The following is a 25,872-nucleotide window of genomic DNA, read 5'->3' as shown; positions in this document are numbered from 1 at the left end:
AAGAACACTTTAGTGCACTATAGCATAATAATGCTTTAGTATACTTTAATCTACTTTTTTCTCTATAGGGAAGTATAAAGTGCATTTTTTAAGTATATATTTATTTCAAAATTTAAAATATGTACTTAAATACTTATTAAATGTACTATTTTGAAGCAACTTAAGTATTTAAGCTATATTTACAGTAAATACAACATAAAAGTATTACATTTCGCTTTTAAGTGCTCAGATCAGTAACAATCAATCAGGAATCAAACTCAAATTTTGCAGGTTTGAAAACAGACGTAAAAACTAGACAAACGCAACAAAACTAAAGGTTTGGAAGTGTTTGATTTGTTTTTTTTTAGGATTTTTCAGTATTGATTTTAAAATAAAGTTCAGGAAAGAGACACATTTATTATTTTATTAATTATATTTTGATGTTAGCACACTGTAAACCCATACGTTGTTTGAACTCAAATAATTTAAGTCTGTTTTGCATAAAATTATATTTCTAAACAATACTCAACATTTATGAGCACATATATATTCAAACTGAGATCTTTGAGTTGAACCAACTTACTATAATAACTGAGTTTAGTCTGTTGCCATTGGCAACATCTTTTCTATTGGCTTCTGTCACAATCACCATCAGTGTGTAGTGATTCCCCCCTGGGCTACCTTACAAATAAATCAACTTCCTCTTTAGTTGTAATAAATTGATGTTTAAAGTTATGCTAACTCAAGTTTTCATTACCGATTACTTAAAAAAAAAATCAGTAAACCGGCTGCCTTAAAAAAGTTAAGTAAACTCAACTTATCTGGTCTTACAGTGTAACAAAAATAAAAAAAAAGTTAAATCAAGTTTCCATTTAGTTCTAATAACTTGATGTTTTAAGTTTTTATTACCCATTACCTAAGTTTTTTAAGGCAACCGGTTTCCTTAAAATTTTAAAGTAAATTAAATTTATCCGGGCTTACAGTACAGATTTACTTAAATATATAATTTTTATTTTTTAATTACAAATACAATTATGATTTTCCGTGATGTTTCTTATCAAACATGAAAGCTTTTTATGTAATGGTTGAATAGAAATCCTTATGATTAAGTAGTGTAACGTCAGGCAGACAATTGACAAAAATGATGGCTTGTTAAGGGGTTAATCTACTATTTTTTTTTACTTTTCTAAATTTCTGAATTCTAAATCTACTCTGAATCCCAAGGTGCTGATGTTGGGTGGAAATGCCTTGAGCAATAACTACCGTGGCTCGGTTGAGCGGGTAACTCTGTGGAGGAAAGCCCTGTCCCAGCGTCAGGTCGTACGAGACATGCACGGCTACGAGGACTCGCAGGACCAAGTCGACCTGGTCATCCGGGAGAGTTTTGAACATCCTGGAAGAAAGTGGCTCCCGGTGAAGGATGGCAGTTTCCCGCAGCCGGATGAAGGTCCCCGAGCTGGGCTGGGCTCCCTGGACACCACCCTGGAGCCTCCAGCCTGCGGTCAGACTGTATGCGATAACGTGGAGGTGGTCCACAACTACAACCGCTTCTGGAGCTTCCGGCGTCCGAAGACGGTGCGCTACCGGGTGGTCAACGTCTTCGACGACGAACGCCGCAGACCCACGGTCACGGACCAGCAGATCCACCTGCAGCACCAGCACCTGAACGAGGCCTTCGCCATGTACAACATCACCTGGGAGCTGACGGTCCACAACGTCAGCAACTCCTCGCTGCGCTGCCGGCTGGTGCTGGCCAACTGCGACATCAGCAAGGTGGGCGACGAGGACTGCGACCCCGAGTGCAACCACACCCTGACGGGCTTCGACGCTGGATACTGCAAGCCCCGGACCCACTGCCCGAACCACAAGCAGAAAAACGGAGTGTGTGACCCCGAGTGCAACTGGGATAACTACGAATACGACAACAACGACTGCTGCAACCCCAACGTAACCGACGTGACCAAGACCTGCATCAACCCGGCCTCCAGTTTAAGGTACGTTGCTGTTCTTAGTGATATTTTAACTCCTTTAAAACCCGATGGACGGATTTTACGTCCAAAATGGCACCTTGTGTTCTAACCTAATTACTCAGGAATCCCTTCACGGTAACACTTTACATTAACATGAATTAATGCATTAGTTACAATGAATAAGACATGAGGTAATACATTAATACAGAGCCCCTGAAGGGACGTAGTGTATTTTTTATGTAAAAAGTGGTGAGTACCACATACTAAGTGGTGAGCACCACTTACTAAGTGGTGAGCACCAGATAATGGTAGTTATAAGCTATAGTTTAAACAGGCATATGTTCCACAGTGTAATGTTGTGAATAACTAGCTAAGTTAGCTAATGTTATCTATATTTCAGTGTGAAATGTTTTAGCTAATGTTAGCTAGGTTAGCTTATGTCTTCTACTTTATTTCAGTGTGAAATGTTTTAGCTAACATTAGCTAGAAAGTAGCTTAGCTACTTTCACCCAAGCCTACCATATATTGTACAGAGAGCAATTAAAGCATTAAAGCTAAGCTAACTTAGCTAGCATTAGGCTAGCTAGCTAGATTTTTGTAAAAGCAGCCTAAATAAGATCACAAATGGCAGCTAAGTAAATATGATTTTGATAACTGAATAGCAGAGCATGTGCACAGCACAACGTAGCAGTCTGTGAAGTCAAGACAAGTGGTGAGCACCAGATAGTATGTGGTGCTTACCACTTAGTAAGTGGTGCTCACGACTTAGCAACTGGTGCTCACCACTTAGTATGTGGTGCTTACCACTTAGTAAGTGGTGCTCACGACTTAGCAACTGGTGCTCACCACTTAGTATGTGATGCTCCCCTCTGAATATGTGGTGCTCACCACTTAGTAAGTTATTTTACATGAACTAACATTAGAAGTAAAGCATTTGTTAAGATGATAAATAAAGGGACAACGGATGAAACATAGCCTTTAGACTAATTCTGGTGCATTTACAGTAATGTTAATTAATGTACACTGTCCCTGTTAAATAAACTATTAAATAAAATAAATAAATCAACCTGACGCTGTTTCTCCATGTATTTTATCAAAGTAATACTTAATAATTAATTATTAGCGAGACCCGCAATGCATTCTGGGACACATTTAGCTTGCTTAATAAGCAGATATGTTTACTATAAATCATTCCCCCTTACGATTCAGACACTCAAAGAAAAATGGCTGACGTACTCAATAGTGCCCTAACTAGTAAATAGGGAGCCATTTCGGTCACAGCCATAGAACATCAACCCAGAACAAGTTGATTTCACCTCCAAAACAGCAGAATTTGCTGTGAATCTCAGTCTGTATTGGTGTTGGACGTGCTGAGGGATGCGCTGGCATGCACAACTCCTTCTTTGCGAAATGGCGTAAAAAGATCTAGGACATGATTGACGTCACTGTTCAGAAACTAATTGAACTCTGGGAATTGCACTTGCGGTTTTACGTGTAATATGCCGCTATAATCTTTCAATTTTGCCCTGAGTACCTTTTAGACATGTTGTGACAAGGCTGATGGCGCCAACTTGGCAGAGCGGAGGCTGTACACGAGAAACCATCGCTATCCATGGCATTCCAAGTAGGACATAGTTGTACCCTCGCTTTTCCCGTACAACAGTTTCTCTGGCTGTTTCTGAACTCCATGAATCATCCTGCACTTCAGAGAAAGAGAGAAAGAGAGAGAGAGAGAACCATATGCTTCTTTCAGCTGCAAAAAAGCAAACCTAGACGTTTTTCTTCCCTCCTACACTCCACTCCAATGGAAAAAAAATCTAATAATACAAGGACACTATGGAAAATGCAGTGTTTCTTACATATACAGTACTTTGAATTGTATTTCAGCGCAGACAGTATGAACCTATTTCATAAAGATACATTGTTTCATGTTCTATCTGATCTATTTTTTTATTTCATTTAGTGATAAACCTCCGTTCTTACATTTCATGCTTAGAACACTGTCTAATAAAGCTGCTAAAGCCCTATCTTTATGACATTAGTTTCTCAGGGGGTCCTGGGGGGTAATTTTATGGGGGGGTCCTCTGTGATTTTATTCCCGTCCGGAACGACCATGTACGTTTTTTTCTCAGACGTCCTCAGAGAAAATTACAGGCTGAAATATCTACTGATTTTCTGCGCTGAACTCCTGTAATCGTGGTCCTCCAGTAATTTTAGTCCCGTCCACACTGACATCTCTGAGTTTCATCTCCTCACGTTTAATAAAATAGCTATTTGTCCACTGCCGCGCACCGTAATTACACTTTGGGCGCAAGTTTCCACGGAGATCCATGTTAAAAACACAACAGCGAGTGGAAATGGAGGAGCTACTGAACGCAATGTCGCGTGAGAGAGAAAGCCTAAAAACACATCTCTATTAGACTCTAAAAACACATGCATACTTTCTATGAATGTCCTCTCTATTAAACTCTATGAACACATTAACACTTTCTACAAATATAATCTCTAATAATTACACTCTATAAACACAGTCATACTTTCTATGAATGTCATCTCTATTAAACTATATAAACACATTCATACTTTCTACAAATATAATCACATTTATAAAATTCTTATAATGTTATAATGCATTCATAAGGCATTTTAAACATGGCTGTAAATATGTATAAAAATGCATAACCCATTATAGCCATGATTATTACATGTTTATTATGCTTATAACTGTGTGACTGAGTTTCTTGGTATTGAGGTAATTTGCACGTTATAAACACAGCTTATAATGCATTGCGATGACTGGTTATAATGCACTATGCCTTCATGAACTGTATAATGCCTTATGAACATATATTAATGTGTGTGTTATATAGTGCGTAAGATTCGTAAGTAAGTAAGTGTCTCAACCGAACCTCTACGGAAACTGGAAACCAGTTGTAGATACTTGAGTGAATTTCAAATTAGCTTCCAGGCACTGCGTTGGGCGCTTGTTATGGGATGTAATTGTAAAAATTACTGGAAAGTTTGGGAGTTTGGCTGGAGATACGAGGATGAACAAACAGGGCGAGCGAAAACACACAGAGCTTTTTCACAGCGTCCAAGTCGGTGGGAACCGTATTCCAGTAAATCCAGTGATACTCTCGCTGCAATCGTTCGCCTTCCCCCTAATTGAGTTTCTCAGGGGAGCGGCGATGTTTTCGATTAGCCCCTTTTTGAAGCCCCTCCAGTGCGCGGAGTTGCCTCCAATCGCATTCCTGAAGTACTTCAAATGACTCCGTGTGCGGGCTGTTAGGTGACATCAGACTCGGAGGGGGGAAAAGAGGAGAAAAAAGCAGGTGGTTTTCCCTCCGACGTTCTCCCTTTCCAATCATCAAGAGGCCATTTATCATCAGACATCTGATCCAGTTACAGAAATCAGCTGCTGGCAAAGCCCTGGCTTTAGATTGAAATATTGCGGCTGACGGATGAAAGGCGGTTCGGTAAGAAGTCGGAGCGAGGGAGCGGCATAGAAGAGAGGGGGGCGGAGGGAAAGCTGGGGCGGGAGATGAGCTCCCTGAGTGGTTGCTTGTTTTTGTTTGATTACCGTACGTCCAGGGAGACTAACCGAAGGGAGCGCTGCGAACCTTCGTCGACATTCCTCCTTAATTGTGGAATTCTGGACAGGCGTTTCGCGCTACATGCGATGGGGGGAAAACAATGGCCGGTCTGGGGTTTATTTTCGCAGACCCGCAGCCTGTTACCGGTTTGCTTGTTTAGGAATCTGGCTCGGAGAAAAGCCGGGACCGGGAGGCTCTCATCCAGTACAAAGTCAACAGTAGACCATTGAAAAATACAAATGATGCCTGCCTTGTTTTGTTTCTAAAGCTGCGTGTTTTGTTCCATTTTCCTCACTTTCCTCACTTTCCTCACTTTTAACAAGCAATTATGTTGTTATGAGTGAACGGATAGTTTGAAGCATGCTGTCATGTCTGGTGCTGAAAGCACGTCTGTGTCTCCCACATCCAGCTCTATCTGCGATTCTCACAGTAACAACTACAATACCCAGAACGCACCACTCCATGACACAACACACACTCCCGATCACATGTCACGTCACATGACGCCACCAGGAAGCCCCGAGTACTGATTACTCAGAGTATTTAAGGACCATGCTCACACTCACACCTCGCCGAGTATCTGTTTGGTAAATCCTACAATACAAAGCGTTTCTCTTGCCCTTGCTATTTTCCGTGTATGATCCTGTTTTTGTTTTCTACCGACTTTGATTTTTGCCTGCTCCCTTGTGTTGGATTACCGTGTATGACCTGGACTGTTTATTGTACTTTGGATTTTTGCCTAACCTGTGATACTGCCTTTCCGTGTATGAACTCTGGACTGTCCTCCGTTTATGGTATGGTTTCTCTACACTGTGCATTTTTGGTATTGACCCTGTTTCTGTTGACTACCCCTGTTTACTCTATAACTTTAATAAAAGTTATTTTATTGTATCTGCACCAGTCTCCTTCCTGTCTGGCCCTGACAAGATACTCGGCCGTAATGACAGAGACTGCGGATACAGAGTCTATTAAGTCTGGTTTGGCTAACCAGGGTCGGCTTTTAGGTCAGCACCAGCAAACGCTCGCTGGTGTGACCCAAGCTGTTGACGAGCTAGCACGCCACCATGTTAACCAACAGCAGCAGCTAGCCGAGATTATGAGTCACCTCCGGGGTTTGTCCACCCAGAACCCTAGCCCAGTGGTTAGTCCTGTAGCCAGCCCTAACAAAACCACTACTCCCTTTTTCGCTGTGTGTAAACCCGAAGTCTATGACGGAAACACTGAGAAATGTAATGGGTTTCTGCTCCAGTGCTCCGTGTTTTTTAGCAACTCACCTCCTGCTTCTGATAAAGCTAAAATCGGGTTTATAATTTCTCGACTGTCTGGCAAGGCTTTGGACTGGGCTACAGCTATTTGGGAGAACATTTCTGAATCCAGCTACGACACTTTTTTGTCTATTTTTCGCAGCGTTTTTGATCATACACGCTATGGGCAATCTAGTGGAGAGCTTCTGATTACCTTGAAGCAAGGTAAACTATCTGTGGCAGCCTTTGCTCTGGAGTTCCGTACGTTAGCTGCTAGCAGCGGTTGGAACGACCCTGCTCTCATCTCCATGTTTCGACACGGACTTAACCCTGAGATTCAAAGAGAACTTGCATGCAAGGACGACTCACTCACCCTGGATCAGCTGATCGCTCTGTCTATCCGTCTGGATCAGCTCCTTTCCCGTAAGCCCAAAGCTGTTAGCCACACTCCTGCGGTTCGCCCTGCACTACTCCAGTCCGGGAATCCAGTTCCGGAATTTGCGCCTGCACCCAGCCCTGAGCCCATGGACATCACACGATCCAGACTATCCGTCGCTGAGAGGCAGCGTCGCATACGCCTTCACCTGTGCCTCTATTGTGGTGGTCCAGATCATCTAAGGGCTAACTGTGAACTCCGGCCCTATTCTGCTCAAGCGTCTGCTCTGGGACAGCGCGTGGAGAGTACTCCACGCGCTAACGTGGTATGTACCCCTGTTTCTAAACTTAAAGAAAAATGTTTCGTGTTGCCTGTTATTATTACCACTCCAACGGATGTTTTTTGTGTCTCAGCGCTTGTAGATTCTGGGTCGGAGGGGAACTTTATCAGCCTGGATTTGGTGGAGGAGCACGCCATACCCACGAAAGTTCTCTCCAAGTCGATCTCCATCCATGCCATCGATGGAGAGACTGTACGCTCCAAACCTGTGACCCTGCAGACTCTTCCTCTCACCCTTCAAGCCAGCGCTCTACATGTGGAACAGCTCTCTCTCTATGTGCTCCCACGCACAGAACATCCACTGGTTTTGGGAGCGCCATGGCTAAAGACACACGACCCCGTCATTTCATGGAGCCTGGGAGACATCACTGCCTGGTCTCCTTTCTGTCGTGAGAACTGTTTATCTTTAATTTCACTCTCTTTGCAATCTACTTCTGTCGAAAGCCCTAATTCTGTAGATACCCCTGATATTCCCTCCGAGTACTATGATTTTTCTGATGTGTTTAGTAAAGCTAAAGCTACTGAGTTACCTCCGCATCGCCCCTATGATTGCTCTATTGATTTAATAGAGGGTTCTGTACTGCCCAAAGCTCGTGTGTACCCATTGTCTCGTGATGAGGAGAAGGCTATGGAAGAGTATGTTAGTGAAGCTCTTGCGCAGGGTTTCATTCGCCCATCCAAATCCCCAGTTGGTTCAGGTTTCTTCTTCGTGAAGAAGAAGGATGGGGGTTTGAGACCCTGCATAGATTACAGAGGCTTAAACGACATTACTAAAAAGTTCGCTTACCCGCTCCCGTTAATCCCAGCAGCTCTCGAACAGTTACGTAATGCCGTGTACTTCACCAAACTCGATCTCCGTAGCGCTTATAATCTCATTCGCATCAGGGAAGGTGACGAATGGAAAACGGCGTTTTCCACCACCAACGGCCACTATGAATACCTGGTCATGAGCTACGGTCTCGCTAACGCCCCAGCTATATTCCAGTCGTTTATGAATGACATATTTCGCGATCTCATTAATCACTCTGTTGTCCTTTTTATAGACGATATCCTTATCTATTCACCAGATCTCCCCACACACATTCAGCATGTCCGCCAAGTTCTCCAACGCCTGAGAGAACATAGTCTGTTTGCCAAAGCCGAGAAATGTGAGTTCCACACTCAAAGGGTCACATTTCTCGGCTACGTTATCAGTTCCTCCGGTGTCCTTATGGACGATGAGAAAGTAACTGCCGTTACTAATTGGCCAGTGCCCCAGACCATTAAAGAACTCCAGCGATTCCTTGGCTTCGCTAATTTTTATAGGCGGTTCATCCGTAACTTTAGCTCCATTGCTGCGCCCCTGACTGCTCTCACTAAGGGGGCTGCTAAAATCCTGAAGTGGTCAACCGAAGCAGATCGCGCTTTCAGTGAGCTGAAAGCTGCGTTCACTTCAGCCCCTGTACTTAGGCACCCTAATCCCGAGTTTCCCTTCGTAGTGGAAGTGGACGCTTCCGAATCGGGTGTTGGCGCGGTTCTCTCTCAGCGTAGTGGGTCGCCACCCAAATTGTTTCCTGTAGCCTTCTTCTCACGCAAGCTTTCCCCTGCGGAGCGTAACTATGGGATAGGGGATAGGGAACTTCTTGCTGTGAAATTAGCTCTAGAAGAATGGCGTCACTGGCTGGAGGGGTCCGTTCATCCGTTCACTGTGTATACTGATCACAAGAATTTGGAATACCTCCGCACGGCAAAACGACTTAATCCGAGACAAGCACGTTGGTCTCTTTTTTTCTCTAGATTTAACTTCTCGATCTCGTTCCGTCCGGGAAACCGTAATACTAAAGCTGATGCGCTGTCCAGGGTTTACAGCACTGTGGACAGCGCATCCCAGCCCCAGGAGGCTGAACGCATTCTTCCTCCCTCTGTTCAGATCGCAACCATTCAATGGGAGTTAGACGATCAGATTCGCCAAAGTAACGCTAATCAGCCCAATTCTGAGGACTGTCCTCAGGGTAAAACGTTCGTACCCGTTCAGTTTCGAGACAGGCTCATCACCTGGGCTCATTCCGCTTTAACCTCTGGTCATCCTGGTGTCACACGCACGTTACAATTACTCTCTGCCCGTTACTGGTGGGATTCTATGCGTGCTGATGTTCACTCTTTCGTTACCTCCTGCTCTGTCTGTGCGCAATGTAAAACGCCTAAAACCCTTCCAGCCGGTAAGCTACTACCTCTCCCTGTACCTGAGAGACCTTGGTCGCATATAGCGGTTGATTTTGTTACTGATCTGCCTGTATCTGAGGGTTATACTACAGTTCTCACTATTGTTGATCGTTTCTCTAGAGGGGTTAAATTTATTCCATTCCCAGCTCTGCCTACTGCCTTCCAAACTGCTCAAGCTATTTATATGCATGTATTTAGACACTTTGGTATCCCCGAAGATATTTTGTCTGACCGTGGTCCTCAATTTACTTCTCGTGTGTGGAAGGCATTTTTTGAACATCTCGGTGTACATGTCAGTCTCACTTCTGGGTTCCACCCTACATGTAACGGTCAATGTGAGAGGGTTAATCAGGAACTCGGGAAATTCCTCCGCACATACTGCTTCAAACATCCCACTGATTGGTCACAATACCTCGTCTGGGCTGAAATAGCACAAAACTCCCTAGTTAACACTACCTCTGGCCTCACCCCCTTTCAGTGTGTTCTGGGTTTTCAGCCTCCTCTAGCTCCTTGGACAGCGGTGTCCACTGATGTGCCGGCTGTGGATGAATGGATGAAGCGCAGTGAGCAGGTGTGGGAAGACACGCATCGTAAAGTCTCTGAGGTACTGCGCGTGTACAAGGAGCGTGCTGACAAGCACCGTGGTGACAACCCAGACTACCAACCAGGAGATCGGGTGTGGCTCTCTACCCGGGACTTTAGGTTTGAGGGTAGTTGTAGAAAGCTCCTGCCTAAGTTTATTGGTCCTCTTAAGATTTTGTCACGTATTAATGAAGTTACTTACAAGGTGGAGTTACCCCCTCAGTATCGTGTTAATAATTCTTTCCATGTATCTCTCCTCAAGCCTATGGTCCCGGGTCCGCTCGCTGACGCTGCACCGGCTGATGTTCCACCCGCGGCTGTGGAGGGGGAGGGGTCGTCCACGTATTCTGTCCGGGAGGTGCTGGATTCACGCAGACGTGGGGGTGTACTCCAATACCTTATCGATTGGGAGGGGTATGGTCCGGAGGAGCGTTGTTGGGTGGCTGCCAAAGACGTGCTGGACCCTGCCTTGCTCGTGGAGTTTCATGCTCGTTTTCCTGGTAAGCCTGCTCCTAGGCCCCGTGGACGTCCCAAGCGTCCTCCGACCTCCTCTGCTCCAACTCGTCGGGTTTCTCGCTCTGGTGAGCCCCGTCTGTCTGGCACCTCCGCTCCGACACCTGCACCTCCCGCCGGTACTCCCTGTCCTCCGGGTGGTCGTCGCCGGGGTCGGCCCCGTTCTGCCTCCGCTCCGGTCCCTCAGGGGGAGGGTACTGTCATGTCTGGTGCTGAAAGCACGTCTGTGTCTCCCACATCCAGCTCTATCTGCGATTCTCACAGTAACAACTACAATACCCAGAACGCACCACTCCATGACACAACACACACTCCCGATCACATGTCACGTCACATGACGCCACCAGGAAGCCCCGAGTACTGATTACTCAGAGTATTTAAGGACCATGCTCACACTCACACCTCGCCGAGTATCTGTTTGGTAAATCCTACAATACAAAGCGTTTCTCTTGCCCTTGCTATTTTCCGTGTATGATCCTGTTTTTGTTTTCTACCGACTTTGATTTTTGCCTGCTCCCTTGTGTTGGATTACCGTGTATGACCTGGACTGTTTATTGTACTTTGGATTTTTGCCTAACCTGTGATACTGCCTTTCCGTGTATGAACTCTGGACTGTCCTCCGTTTATGGTATGGTTTCTCTACACTGTGCATTTTTGGTATTGACCCTGTTTCTGTTGACTACCCCTGTTTACTCTATAACTTTAATAAAAGTTATTTTATTGTATCTGCACCAGTCTCCTTCCTGTCTGGCCCTGACACATGCTGCTGGAAAGATAATAAAATACAGAGATTTATGTGTTTTTGGGACAAGCTGTTGCTTGTTGCTTGTCGCCTGTAAGAGAGGGTCATTAATTATAGTAAATTATAGTACAGTACAGTATTTTGAGTATAAAATGAAACAGATACAGTAGTGCTACTGTTCAACTGTTCACTGTCTTGTTTTCTCCTATGGCTATGGCGTCTAAGGTTTAACTGTAACGAAGAAGAAAGAAGAAAGGTGTCCACTTATGACAGATACAGTACACTTTGAATTTTAATTAGAATATCATTGAAAAGTTACTTTATTTATTTCAGTAATTTAGGTTAAAGTGTGAAACCCATATATTATATAGATGTACTAAACATAGAGGGATCTATTTTAAGTGTTTATTTCTTTTATTGATGATGATGACTAATACAATTTACAGCCAATGAAAACCCAACAATCAGTGTCTTAAAAGATGTGAATATTACATAAGACCAGTTGGTATTTTGGCAGTGTGGCAAGTGAGCCAAGTTCTTCTGGAAAATGAAATCCCTAAAATACCAAATTAATTGGGGCACCTGAATGTCCTGATCTTGAATTTAACTCCAGTTTGAAATGCCTTAATTATGGTCTTCACTCTGGTTCGAAATGTCCAGATCTTGGGTTTAACTCCAGCTTGAAATACAGTATCTTGATTGTGGTCAAGACCAAATCCAAGTCAATGGAAATTCACTGATCTTGGTTTTGTATCTGATTTAAGAAGTCTAGATATTGGTCTTGACTTGGACTCAAAATGTCCCAATCTTTATTTTTACTATGACTTAAAATGTCTTGATCTTGACTCAGACTCTAAATATCATGATCTTGGTCTTGACTCTGATTTGAAATGTCCTGATCTTGGTCTTGACTATGATTTGAAATGTGCTGATTTTGGATTTAACTACAACTTGAAATATCCAAATCTTGGTCTTTACTCTGACTTAAAATGTCTTGATTTTGGTCTTGGATCAAACTCAAAGTGTGGTCTTGACTATAACTCAAAATTCCTTGATTTTGGTCTTGACTATAACTCAATCTCCTGATCTTGGTCTTGACTTTAACTCGAAATGTCTTGATCTTGATCTTTACTAGAACTTGAAAAGTTCTTATATGGATCTTGATCTCGACTTGGAATCAAAATTCCTGATCTTGGTCTTGACCATAACTCGAAATGTCTTGATCTTGGTCTTTACCCTAACTCATAAAAGTCCTGATCTTGGTCTTGACTATGACTTGAAATGTGCTGATCTTGGATTTAACTCCAACTTGAAATATCCAAATCTTGTTCTTTACCCTGACTCAAAAAGTCCTGATCTTGGTCTTGACTTGGACTCGAAATGTCCTGATCTTGGATTTAACTCCAGTTTGAAATGTCCTGATCTTGGATTTAACTCCAGTTTGAAATGTCCTGATCTTGCTTTTGACCCTGACTTAGAAAGTTCTAATCTTGGTCTTGACTTCACTTGGACTCAAAATGTCTTGATCTTGGTCTTCACTTGGACTCTAAATGTCCCAATCTTGATCTTTACTCTGATTTAAAATTTCCTAAACTTCCCTGATTTTGGTCTTGACTTGGACTCAAAATTCCCTGATCTTGGTCTTGACTATAACTCAATATGTCCTAAACTTGGTCTTGACTAAAACTCAAAATTCCCTGATCTTGATCTTGACTATAACTCAAAATCTCCTGATCTTGGTCTTTACTCTGACCTGAAATGTCCGGATCTTGTTCTTGACTTTTTGGGATTTCTTCTGGAAAGAATTGGGGATTTGGGGATGAGTTAGGGTGTTGATCATCCAACATACTGACCTCACTTTAATATAGGACAGTATAATGGTCTTATCTCACTACTTAGGACAGTAGAGACACTTTTACTATTTTTTCATGCCTTTGATTCCAGAAGAAACATGCTGGTGGAGGAGCAGGTGTTCCAATACTGTTAGCATTGCGCTAACATTTCCTCATAGTCCATGCTTTGCCCTGGAGGACGGGAGCTTTGACTGGCTACACGTGTGCATCGATTCCTCCCTGGCCACTGGCCATCTTATTTATGGGTGGTGAGAAAAATGTCTGCCGTGGCTTTGTTCCAGGAGATTAGTCATAGGTGAAGGGTGATAACACCCCCAGCGCTCGCCCTGTCATCACGTTCACGGCTCTCCTCGTGTAAGCGTGTCACGGTAATGGATGAATGGGGTTTCCCAGGCTGCGAGCAGGGGTCTCCCGACGTGGGCGCTCGCCCCGGGTGCTTTACAGTCGGCTGAGCCTTAAGCCCCGCAGCCCGTAAAGCTAACGGACATTAATGGCTTTGCCTTAAAAGTGCTCTGGCGTAAAACGGCCTCTTAGCACGTCACTTTAAAGCCGCAAGACCCTCGTAAAAGCACCTGTCTCTGGAGCAGCTTGCACGGAGGCCTCAGCCACACACACACACACACACACATACACACCTAGTAGTCTTGACTCTGACTCGAGTCCAAGTCAAGACCACAATCAGGACACTTCGAGTCAGAGTCAAGACCAAGATCAGGACATTTCGAGTCACAGTCAAGACCAAGATCAGGATATTTCAAGTCTTGGTCTTGACTCTGGTTCAAAATGTCCTGATCTTGGCTCTGACTCGAAATGTCCTGATTGTGGTCTTGACCCTGACTCAAAATGTCCTGATCTTTGTCTTGACTCCAACTTGAAATGTTGTGATCGTAGAGTCCAGTAGATTGTGACTCCAAAAAAAAAATGGACTGGAAGCCAACTGATTTAACTTGTTAATCTGCTCATCAAGTTGGTCTTATTAGGGTTCTACTTGAGTAGTACAGATTGACAAGTTCTATAGAAAAAAAAAACTTTTTTAATGCAAATTCTTTAGATCTTTGTCTTGACAAAGTCCAAGAATGTTCTCCTGATCTTGGTCTTGATTTCAACTCAAAATATCCTGATTATAGTCTTGACTCCGACTCAATATGTTTTGATCTTGTTCTTGACTATAACTCGAAATGTCCTAATCTTGTTCTTACCTTCAACTCAAAATGTTTTAATCTTGTTTTTGACTTCAACTCGAAATGTCTTAATCTTGTTCTTGACTTCAACTCGAAATGTCGTAATCTTGTTCTTAACTTCAACTGGAAATGTCTTAATCTTCTTCTTGACTTCAACTCGAAATGTCGTAATCTTGTTCTTGACTTCAATTTAAAATGTTCTAATCTTGGTCTTGACTTCAACTCGAAATGTTTTAGTCTTGGTTTTGGACTTCAACTCAAAATATCCTAATCTTGTTCTTGACTTCAACTCGAAACAACTTAATCTTGGTTTTGGACTTCAACTAAAAATGTCCTAATCTTTTCTTGACTTCACTTTAAAATGTCCTAATCATATTCTTGACTTTAACTTGAAATGTCTTAATCTTGCTCTTAACTTCAACTTAAAATGTCTTAATCTTGTTCTTAACTTCAACTTGAAATGTCTTAATCTTGTTCTTAACTTCAACTTGAAATGTCTTAATCTTATTCTTGACTTCAACTCGAAATGTCTTAATCTTATGACTTCAACTCGAAATGTCCTAATCTTGTTCTTGACTTAACTCGAAATGTCCTAATCTTGTTCTTCACTTCAACTCGAAATGTCCTAATCTTGTTCTTAACTTCAACTCGAAATGTTTTAATCTTGTTCTTAACTTCAACTCGAAATGTCTTAATCTTGTTCTTAACTTCAACTCGAAATGTCTTAATCTTGTTCTTGACTTCAACTCGAAATGTCTTAATCTTGTTCTTGACTTCAACTCGAAATGTCCTAATCTTGTTCTTAACTTCAACTCAAAATGTCTTAATCTTGTTCTTGACTTAACTTGAAATGTCCTAATCTTGTTCTTAACTTCAACTCAAAATGTCTTAATCTTGTTCTTGACTTCAACTCGAAATGTCTTAATCTTGTTCTTGACTTCAACTCGAAATGTCTTAATCTTGTTCTTGACTTTAACTCGAAATGTCTTAATCTTGTTCTTGACTTCAACTCGAAATGTCCTAATCTTATTCTTGACTTCAACTCGAAATGTCCTCTTCCTGGTTTTGGACTTCAACCCAAAATGTTTTAATCTTTTCTTTACTTCAACTCAAAATGTCCTGATCTTATCCTCGACTTAAACTTGAAATGTCCTGATCTTGGGCTTTATACCTTTCTAGCTCATACCTGGTGCCAACAGGTTCTTCAAGCACCTTACTGCATTTATTACAAGAGGTGTCCACCAATATGGGGACATGCTTTAGGTCTACTCTACACAAGAGTTCAACCGTGAGTGGCCACCTGGACCGATCTGCATCTGAAACCAGTACCCGCAAGCATTGTAAACCCACATGGTTTCGTTTTTTTTTTTTTTTTTTGCAGTGGGTCTGCTTATTTGTATCAATTCCAGGGATCATAATCTAATAAATCTTAGATAAGAATTCAATTCAATTCAATTCAATAAGAAGTGATAAGAAGTGAGTTTGACCTCCAGTTTGACCTCCAGTCGTCCAGGGGTTCTTCTCCATCTATGACAAATGTACTTTCCCCCATCAGTAAGCCCTGAGCCCATCCCTCCCACACCCACAGAAGCCCTGCAGAAACATTTTCAAGGAAATCATGACATTCCTGCCGTTATTACGGTGAGAGAACTTATATCATCTCTTGGATTTGGGCCAGAGCCTGCCTTGGACACGCTTCTGTTTTACCTCAGCGGGCTCATCCAGTGTGTCTGAACCTTGTTCTCTCTCCATCAATAAAGAAGTATGTGAAGGTCTGGACAGAGCAGTGCTTTAATATCATTTTTTCATATTATTTATGAAGAGTTTATGGCGTGCCATTTGATGCGAGATGGCTATGCTGAGTGGCGGAGATAGATTGATGGCTAAACAGGTGGTTAAAGGAAGTTTGGAGAAGCGATAAAAAGCTCCAGTCAAACTACAGCACAACCCAGGCTGTGTATATCAATGTAGCATAGCTAAATCAGTGTTAGCCAACACTTAACCAGGGCTTTCTTCCTCAAACCAATGGTTTAGCCAACACCAAGCCTCTTATTCTTCATTTAGTCAGCTAAGACTGAGACTTTAGACCTTTTTAACAACATTTTACAGTGAATAATAATTCAGTTTTGTGATTTACCCAATGCTAAACAAGTCATTAGCAACATTAGCCTTGTAGCTTCAGTGCTAAACCCTAAACTTTGGTAAGCAAGCTGGGATATGGCAATTTAGTTAACTTAAAATTGGAATCTGTAAGGCAAATCTCTCAAAATTTAAGCATCTGCTTTGTTTCTGTGCTGTAAACTCAATAAAGGCAGTCTGAGACAAAATGCAGCTCAACCCAGGCTGTGTATTTCAATGTAGCATAGCTAAACCAGTGTTAGCCAACACTTAGCAAGGGCTTTCTTCTTAAAACCAATGGTTTAGCCAAAATCAAAACTCTTAATCTTCATTTAGTCAGCTGAGACTAAGGCTTAAGACCTTTTAAACAACATTTTAGTGGATAATAGTAGATAATAATTTAGTTTTTGTAGTTTACTCAATGCTAAACAAGTCATTAGCAACGTTAGCCTTGAAGCTTTAGTGCAATACTGTAAACTTTGGTTAACAAGCTGAGATTTAGCAATTTAGTTAACTTTACATTAGAATTTGTGAGACAAATCTCTCAAAAATGCAGCATCTGCTTTGTTTCTGTGCTGTAAACTCAATAAAGGCAGTCTGAGACAAACTACAGCACAACCCAGGCTGTCTTTTTTAATGTAGCATGGCTAAACCAGTGTTAGCCAACACTTAGCCAGGGCTTTCTTCCTCAAACCAATGGTTTAGCCAAAATATAGGCTCTAATTCCTGATTTAGTCAGCTGAGACTAAGGCTTAAGACCTTTTAAACAACATTTTAGTGGATAATAGTAGATAATAATTTAGTTTTTGTAGTTTACACAATGCTAAACCAGTCATTAGCAACATTAGCCTTAAAGGTTTAGTGCTAAACCCTAAACTTTGGTTAGCAAGCTGGGATATGGCAATTTAGTTAACTTTACATTGGAATTTGTACGGCAAATCTCTCAAAATTGAAGCATCTGCTTTGCTTATGTGCTGTAAACTCAATGAAGGCAGTCTGAGACAAACTACAGCACAACCCAGGCTGTCTTTTTCAATGTAGCATGGCTAAACCAGTGTTAGCCAACACTTAGCCAGGGCTTTCTTCTTAAAACCAATGGTTTTGCCAAAATCTCAAGTCTTATTCTTCATTTAGTCAGCTGAGACTTAAGATCTTTTTAACAACATTTTAGTGGATAATAGTGGATAAGAATTTAATTTTTGTAGTTCACACAATGCTAAACCAGTCATTAGCAACATTAGCTTTCAAACTTTAGTGCTGAACTGTAAACTTTGTTTAGCAAGCTGGAATTTGGCTATTTAGTTAAACTGAAATTGAATTTGTAAGGCATTCTATGGAAAATGTTTGAGTAATGCAATAAAATATCAGCGTACTAAAACTACAGACTAATGCTAATACTGTATTAGTTCTGACCTTAGCCAGTGGTACTAAGCTAAGCACACTGTACTATTTAAATAATTGTTAAATAATAACTGTGCTGTAAACTCAATGAAGGCAGTCTGAGACAAACTTGCTCTTGGGGAAAGGGACTGTTCTACCAAATAAGTAAGCTGGGCTCTCAATGGTATCATAATTCCTTATGGTTGACTGGTTGCAGTACATTGTGGGGCGATCTGTTTTGATTCTGTGCTGTAAAATCGATGAAGGTGGTCTGAGACAAGCTTGGTCTGGAATCATGTTCAACATCAGACTATAATAATGTACTTAGTCTTAAATTTATTATGGTTGACTGGTTGCAGTACGATGTTGGGGAATCTGCTTTGATTTTGTCCTGCTGTAAACTCAATGAAGGTGGTCTGAGACAAGCTTGGTCTGGAATCATGTTCAACATCAGACTATAATAATGTACTTAGTCTTAAATTTATTATGGTTGACTGGTTGCAGTACGATGTGGGGCGATCTGCTTTGATTCTGTGCTGTAAACTCAATGAAGGTGGTCTGAGACAAGCTTGGTCTGGGACCATGTCCAACATCAGACTATAATGTACTTAATATTTAATTCCTTATGGTTCGCTGGCTACAGTACAATGGAGGGCATCTGCTTTGATTTTGTACTTTAAACTCAATAAAAGTGGTCTGAGACAAGCTTGGTCTGGAACCATGTTCAACATCAGACTATAATAATGTACTTAGACTTAAATTTATTATGGTTGACTGATTGCAATATGATGGGGGTGCGATCTGCGTTGATTCTGTGCTGTAAACTCAATGAAGGCGGTTTGAGACAAGCTTGGTCTGGGATCTTGTTCAACATCAGACAATAATAATGTACTTAGTCTTAAATACAGTATGATTGACTGGTTGCAGTACAATGTTGGGGAATCTGCTTTGATTATGTCCTGCTGTAAACTCAATGAAGGCAGTCTGAGACAAGCTTGGTCTGGGATCATGTTCAATAAACTATAAAGTACTTAGTCTTAAATTCCTTATGGTTGATTGATTGCAGTACAATAGAGGGACGAGCTGCTTTAAACTCAATGAAGGCGGTCTGAAACAAGCTTGGTCTGGGATCATGTTTAACATCAGACTATAATAATGTACTTAGTCTTAAATTTATTATGGTTGACTGGTTGGAGTACGATGTTGGGGAATCTGCTTTGATTCTGTGCTGTAAACTCAATGAAGGCAGTCTGAGACAAGCTTTGTCTGGGATCATGTTGAACATTAAACTATAATGTATTTAGTTTTTAATTCTTTATGGTTGGAAAGTTAGTGGTTTTCGTGATCAGATCACCACAGTCTGGTCTCGTTTTCACCTTAAATAACATTATTAGCCTTGACACGTCACACACTGTAAACTCTCCTGACTATAGGAGTGAAATTCTCCCTCATTCCCACACCAAACATGTCTGGGTTGATTGACTACTCTACACAGAGGAGGGAAATTGTGTAAATTAGATTTTTTTTGTGGAACCGTAGCTTTAAGATCTTAGCAGCTGATTTGCTAAGCTGCTGTCACACTCCCTCAACGTATGAGCGCATACCTTAAAACTAAATACCTCACATGGCCTTGGCTAGGGAAGATGGATTGTAAATAAACTTAGCGTGGCTTTGAAACAGGCTGGAAGGTACCAGGTCGTGCCTTCTTTGGGTGCTTTTAGGGATCAGTGTTGAAATCGCAGGTTAACAAACGTAGCAGGAGGCGCTAGTGCAATCAAACATGCCTGCTGTTAGCGTTCGCCCGCTCTTCCACAGCTGCAGTGTGTCATCCCCGTGTGTGGTCTCCATTTAGACTAGCTGTCTGGGAGCACTTGTTACTGTCAGCTTTCGCAAACATATCATCTGTTTTGATCGCTCGCGGTAAGCCGTCGCTCACATTCGCCATGTGCGGTTGATCTTTTCCCCCTTTTTTCTTCGTCTTCTTTTAACGTGACACAGTTTGATGGGTTGCCAGTCGTTCGATTGCCGGAGCGCAGCCAGGGACTCGACCGTTCCGGCCTTGTTTGTCAGCGCGTCACTCACGAGAAGGTTTTCATCTCTAAGACATGCCGTTTCCCTCCCCCCTGACATGACCACCTCAAAGGCAGCAGCAGGTTTTGGTTTAAGTGAACGTGTTTAGGCTCAAAGCAAATGTTTGGCTGTAATGTATGAGCTCACGGAGAGGGTTCCCGACCCAAGGGCACACGCTCTGGAAAAGCACTCCTCTGCGGTGCAGGGGTACGCCTCATAAGAGGGACTAATAAAAGAGTTGCACTGGTATGCCTAATTTCACTTGTTTAAATGGTGTTGCTTTATGGTGGCAGTAAGTAAAACGCATGGCTCAGATAGCATGAGGAATTGGCTTGAGCTCAGCTGATGTATGAGGTACAGTATGCAAACAGTGTATTGGGCACAAGCAATCCAGGCCAGTTTCCATATCATACTCGGCAATCGGGGTATTGGCACAAACAGAGGAGACCAATTTCTATATTGGTAAAAGCGGCTTGGGCTGATTGCCATATTATACTCGGCAACTGGAGAGTTGCCAAAACAGGATAATTATACTCTGCAACCACTGCTTTGGCAAAAGTGACCGAGGTGTTGGCACATGCGTCTCAGGCCGATTGTCATATTATACTCGGCAACCTGAGAATTGGCACATGCGGCTATTGGCAATTGGGGTATTGGCACAAATGGCTCTGGCCAAGTCATATATTGTAGAAAAAAGGTTCAGTTTCTAATGAACTTCACCTCAGAGGACAAAGTGGACTTGGACTGGGCTGGTCTCATCCACGGTCTTCAAGTCCACCTCACCCCGAGACTGAGACAAACCGATTCTAAACAAGGTTGATTTCAAGACAAGATGAGACCAAGACCGCTCGTTTTTGGTCTCGAGACCGAGATCGGACTCGAGTAATGCAACACCAGCCCCCCTTTGAAGACGCTGAGTCTCAAGAGGTTATAGCACTCAAAATGGCAAAAATGGCCCAGGGTATTGGCACAAGTGATTTGGTCTGCCGATTCCCATATTATTCTTGGCAACCTGAGAATTGGCACATGTGGCTATTGAAAATCAAGGTATTGACACAAGTGGCTCTGGCCAAGTCACATATTATACTCAGCACCTGGAGTGTTGGCAAACGTGACTTGTGCTGATGTCCATATTATACTCAGGAACTGAGGTGTTGGTACATACAGCTCGGGCCAATTTTCATACTATACTTAGCATCCGGAGACTTGCCGAAATCGGTTCAGGACAATTCTTGTATTGTACTCTGCAACCAGCACAGGCCAATTCCTATATTATACTAGCAACTGGGATGATGGCACTAGTGTCTGGGACCAATTCCCATATCATACTCTGCATCTGAAAATTCGTATATACGGCTTTGACCGATTTCCATATTATACTTGGCAACCAAGGTATTGGCACAAGTGATTTGGGCTGATTCCCATATTATACTTGCCAACCTGAGAATTGGAAACATGCGGTTTAGGCTAATTCCCATATTAAACTCTGTAACCGGGCTATCGGAAGAAGTGGCTATGCCCCATTCCCATATTATAATCGGCAACCGGAGTATTGGCACAAAATAACAGGATCTCTTGTTCCAAGGCCGTTCTCTAACTGTGATTTGTCCTTGTGTCCTTAAGACAAATCACATGGTTTCCAGCATGATTATATGTTTGGACAGGGTTTGATTTTGAGTTGTATTTACTTGTCATTTGCTATAGAATGCCAGTTTTAATTAATGCAGCTTAATCTCACAAGACTGCTGCATAAAGAGTTAATTACAGGGAAAATAGACAGAAAAGTTTTCGCAAATGCAATGCATTGCTCTTCAAATAGAAAAAAAAAGCATGTTACAATATGTAATTGTGTTTGTCCCTGGCACTAGCGCTGCAACATAATCTGTTTTGTTGTGTGAGTGGGTTTTGTAGGCACTTGTAAAGCTCTGGTTTGGCTCCGCTGTCCGCGCTCATCTTTTGATCTGCAGACTTATGAAAACGCAATTTCTGCGAGTCTTTGAATAGTAAGCATGTCCAAACACAGTTTCATTCCACGGCAAACGTTTCAGTGAGTGGTCTTACTTTGTGTGGTCTGGAAGTTGATACTGTGCTCAGGTACTGGATTCGGCACAGAGAGGGATACTGCACAGCTTTCAAATATGTCAAATATGAAGATAAAATGTTCGGGCGAATGTTATGCAGATCATTGGATATGGTTTGTCAGATCTTTCTACTGCCTGCTGGAGCGAGGACACAGTACACAATCTCACATGCTTTTGGATCTTCTAAGGTCAACAGTGGAACATATGACTAAAAGTGGAATCTTTGGTTAGGCAAAGTTAGCCTTTGGGGCAGCACGGTGGCTTAGTGGTTAGCACGTTCGCCTCCCAGCACTGGGGGTCTTGGGTTCAAGTCCCTATCTGGATGGAGTTTCCATGTTCTTCCAGTGTCTGCGTGGGATCTGGTAAATTGAATACTCTAAATTGATCTGGTAAATTAAATACTCTAAATTGATCTGGTAAATTGGATACTCTAAATTGATCTGGTAAATTGGATACTCTAAATTGATCTGGTAAATGGAATACTCTAAATTGATCTGGTAAATTGGATACTCTAAATTGATCTGGTAAATGGAATACTCTAAATTGATCTGGTAAATTGGATACTCTAAATTGATCTGGTAAATGGAATACTCTAAATTAATCTGGTAAATTGGAATACTCTAAATTAATCTGGTAAATTGGAATACTCTAAATTGATCTGGTAAATTGGATACTCTAAATTGATCTGGTAAATGGAATACTCTAAATTAATCTGGTAAATTAAATACTCTAAATTGACCTGGTAAATTGGATACTCTAAATTGCCCAGAAAAATGGAATACTCTAAATTAATCTGGTAAATTAAATACTCTAAATTTATGAGTGTTAATGTGTAATGTGCTTGTGTGTAAAATGTGTAAATTGTAAAGCGTCCTTGGGTTTCTAAAAAGGTGCTAGATAAGTTGAACTTCATTCATTCATTCAAAGCTAACAGTTGCTGTTGAACATGTTACTAAAATTATAGTTATTTACAGGAACTAATTTTTAAAAAAAGATTTTCTTCTTTTATATATGACTTTAAATGTTATAACCTCTTGAGACTAGTGCTGAGCGGTATACCGATCATCCAAGATATCGAAGGGGAAATTAAAACTGGTATGCATTTTTTATATACTGTAAGAGGTGCTGCAGAGCACCGTGTAGCACAGCACCGCATAACTCGCATAACTAATGCTAGCTAGTTAGCATAACAAGCTAACACAGTGGAGTGAAAATAGCTCAGGTCTGTGGAGTCAAATGCTTGTCTGGCTACCTCCTGCCTGGAGAAAAATGAGAAAAGCACTTTATCTGAGGAGCTCCTGCTGCCGTTCCTCACTCTATGAGTGTTTTTTTCCAAGTAAAATAGAAAAACAACATCAAACAGCAGTTATTCACTCAGAAAAGTGACAAATTGAATCACGTACTTAATCTACAGCTCAGATAAAAGTTCCTCTCTTCCCTTCATGTCAAAACATGAAAAAGAAACAAATAAATAAAATATACAGATAAAGTAAAATAATGAAAAATATGCTATGTGTTAAAATTAATGCTTTTGTCCAGATTTGTTTGTTCTAGATACACCCTGAATCACTTGGTTAGCATATCTAACATTTCATTACGCCAAAATAAGAATAAGTGGAGAAAAATGAATGGAATTTCCCGTTAAACCTTGTCTTGTCTTGTCCTGTTTATTTCTGTTACACCTGTTGCTCTGTTTTGCACCAGCTCATGTGTATCTCTGGCCTCCGTCACTAATCGGAACTTGTGTTTGTCTGGGTCTGGGTCTGTCTCTGTGCCCGCAGGGCGTATTTGGACGTGAAGGAACTGAAGGAGATCCTCCACCTGGACGGCTCCACGCACCTCAATGTCTTCTTCGCCAACTCGTCCGACGAGGACCTGGCGGGAGTGGCCAATTGGCCGTGGGACAAGGAGGCCTTGACTCATTTAGGTACTTGAACAATATGCTTGATGCGAAGCTTTGATTGCTTTTTAAGTGTGGACCTGGCATTGGGTTTTTGGGACGACTGTATTATAATAGTTCCTATTTCATTATTTTCATGAAACTGAAACACCTGTCAATTTAGTGTGGGAGGTTTCATTGCTAAATTGGAGCAGCTTGGTGTTTAATCTTCATTAATTGCACATTGCACCAGTAAGAGCAGAGTGTGAAGGTTCAATTAGCAGGGTAAGAGCACAGTTCTGCTCTAAATATTGCAATGCACACAACATTATGGGTGACATACCAGAGTTCAAAAGAGGACAAATTGTTGGTGCACGTCTTGCTGGAGCATCTGTGACCAAGACAGCAAGTCTTTGTGATGCATCAAGAGCCACGGTATCCAGGGTAATGTCAGCATACCACCAAGAAGGACCAACCACATCCAACAGGATTAACTGTGGACGCTGTAAGAGGAAGCTGTCTGAAAGGGACCACAGCTGATCAAATCATGGCAGAATTCAATGTGCACCTCAACTCTCCTGTTTTTTCACCAGAACTGTCCGTCACCACAATACATTATTGTGCTCTAAAACCAGGTGTTTCAGTTTCACTGTCCAACCCCTGTACTTTGAGGGCAACCCTCATTTTCAGTGTAACCAAGCATTTACAAAAACAGGGATTGACATGACAAAGAAAATAATAGCTAAATTTAATTATTTCAAAATAACAGTAAATAAAATATGAAAATAGTATGAAAAATAATAATAATTATTATTATAAAACTTGGTTTAATGGATAAGAAATTAAGATAAAAATAAGATACAACAAAAATGAGTTAAAATGAAGCTAAGTCTATAATAAACTTATAATACATAATACAAAAAATACAAATAAATAAATGAACTTAAAAATAAAAGCAATAATAAATATAATAATAATAATAATAATAATAAAAAATAAGTTAAAAAGCAATTTAATTAGGATAGTAATTTTAGCTAAGACTACTTGGATGATTCGTTTTTCTCAGCTGAGGTAAATTTATCTCTAAGCTCTGAGTAAATGGGGTCGTGGGTGTCCAACAGGAATGGATTAGCTCTTCTTAACTTTTGTTCTTTTTCTTCCAGGGGGAATAGTCTTGAACCCGTCTTTCTACGGAACGTTTGGCCACACCCACACCATGATCCACGAGATCGGACACAGCCTGGGCCTGTACCACGTCTTCAGAGGCATCTCGGAGATCGAGTCCTGCAACGACGCCTGTCTGGAGACCGAACCGTCGCTGGAAACCGGAGATCTGTGCGCCGACACGAACCCTACGCCCAAGTACAAGCACTGCAGGGACCCGGAGCCCGGCAACGAGACGTGCGGCTGCCGCAAGTTCGTCCACACGCCTTTTAATAACTACATGAGTTACGCAGGTAAGATTAGTATATCACCAGTACTAAAATACTCTAGTACTGTATACAGCTCTGATTTTGATTCTACCAAATTACCAATTGATCACAAGCTGAACTGCTTGGTTTGACGGCATTTTTGCATCAGGAGTGCAGACATAAAGTTATCCAAAAGCAGTGTGTAAGACTGGTGGAGGAGAACATGATGCCAAGATGCATGAAAACTGTGAAATAAAAACTACCAGGGTTATTCCACCAAATATTGATTTCTGAACTCTTAACACTTTATTAATACATGAATTTGTTTTCTTTGCATTTATTTATTTGTAGTTTTTAT

The 25,872-nt window shown here is 41.6% G+C and overlaps 1 protein-coding gene across 1 annotated transcript in view; it reads left to right on the top strand.

Annotated features, from left to right (window-relative positions):
- Positions 1-25,872, top strand: part of LOC103040342 (pappalysin-1) — a 236,254-nt gene that overhangs the window by 25,871 nt on the left and 184,511 nt on the right. The window contains exons 3-5 of the mRNA XM_049465816.1: positions 1,204-1,973; positions 24,005-24,150; positions 25,266-25,559. Coding sequence (XP_049321773.1) covers positions 1,204-1,973; positions 24,005-24,150; positions 25,266-25,559 — 1,210 coding nt within the window. The remainder of the gene's footprint in view (positions 1-1,203; positions 1,974-24,004; positions 24,151-25,265; positions 25,560-25,872) is intronic.

The sequence above is a fragment of the Astyanax mexicanus genome, chromosome 1, assembly GCF_023375975.1.
Source record: "Astyanax mexicanus isolate ESR-SI-001 chromosome 1, AstMex3_surface, whole genome shotgun sequence".
Classification (NCBI taxonomy): domain Eukaryota; kingdom Metazoa; phylum Chordata; class Actinopteri; order Characiformes; family Acestrorhamphidae; genus Astyanax; species Astyanax mexicanus.
The sequence above is the reverse complement of the archived record's forward strand: the minus strand, read 5'-3'. Positions and strand labels throughout refer to the sequence as shown.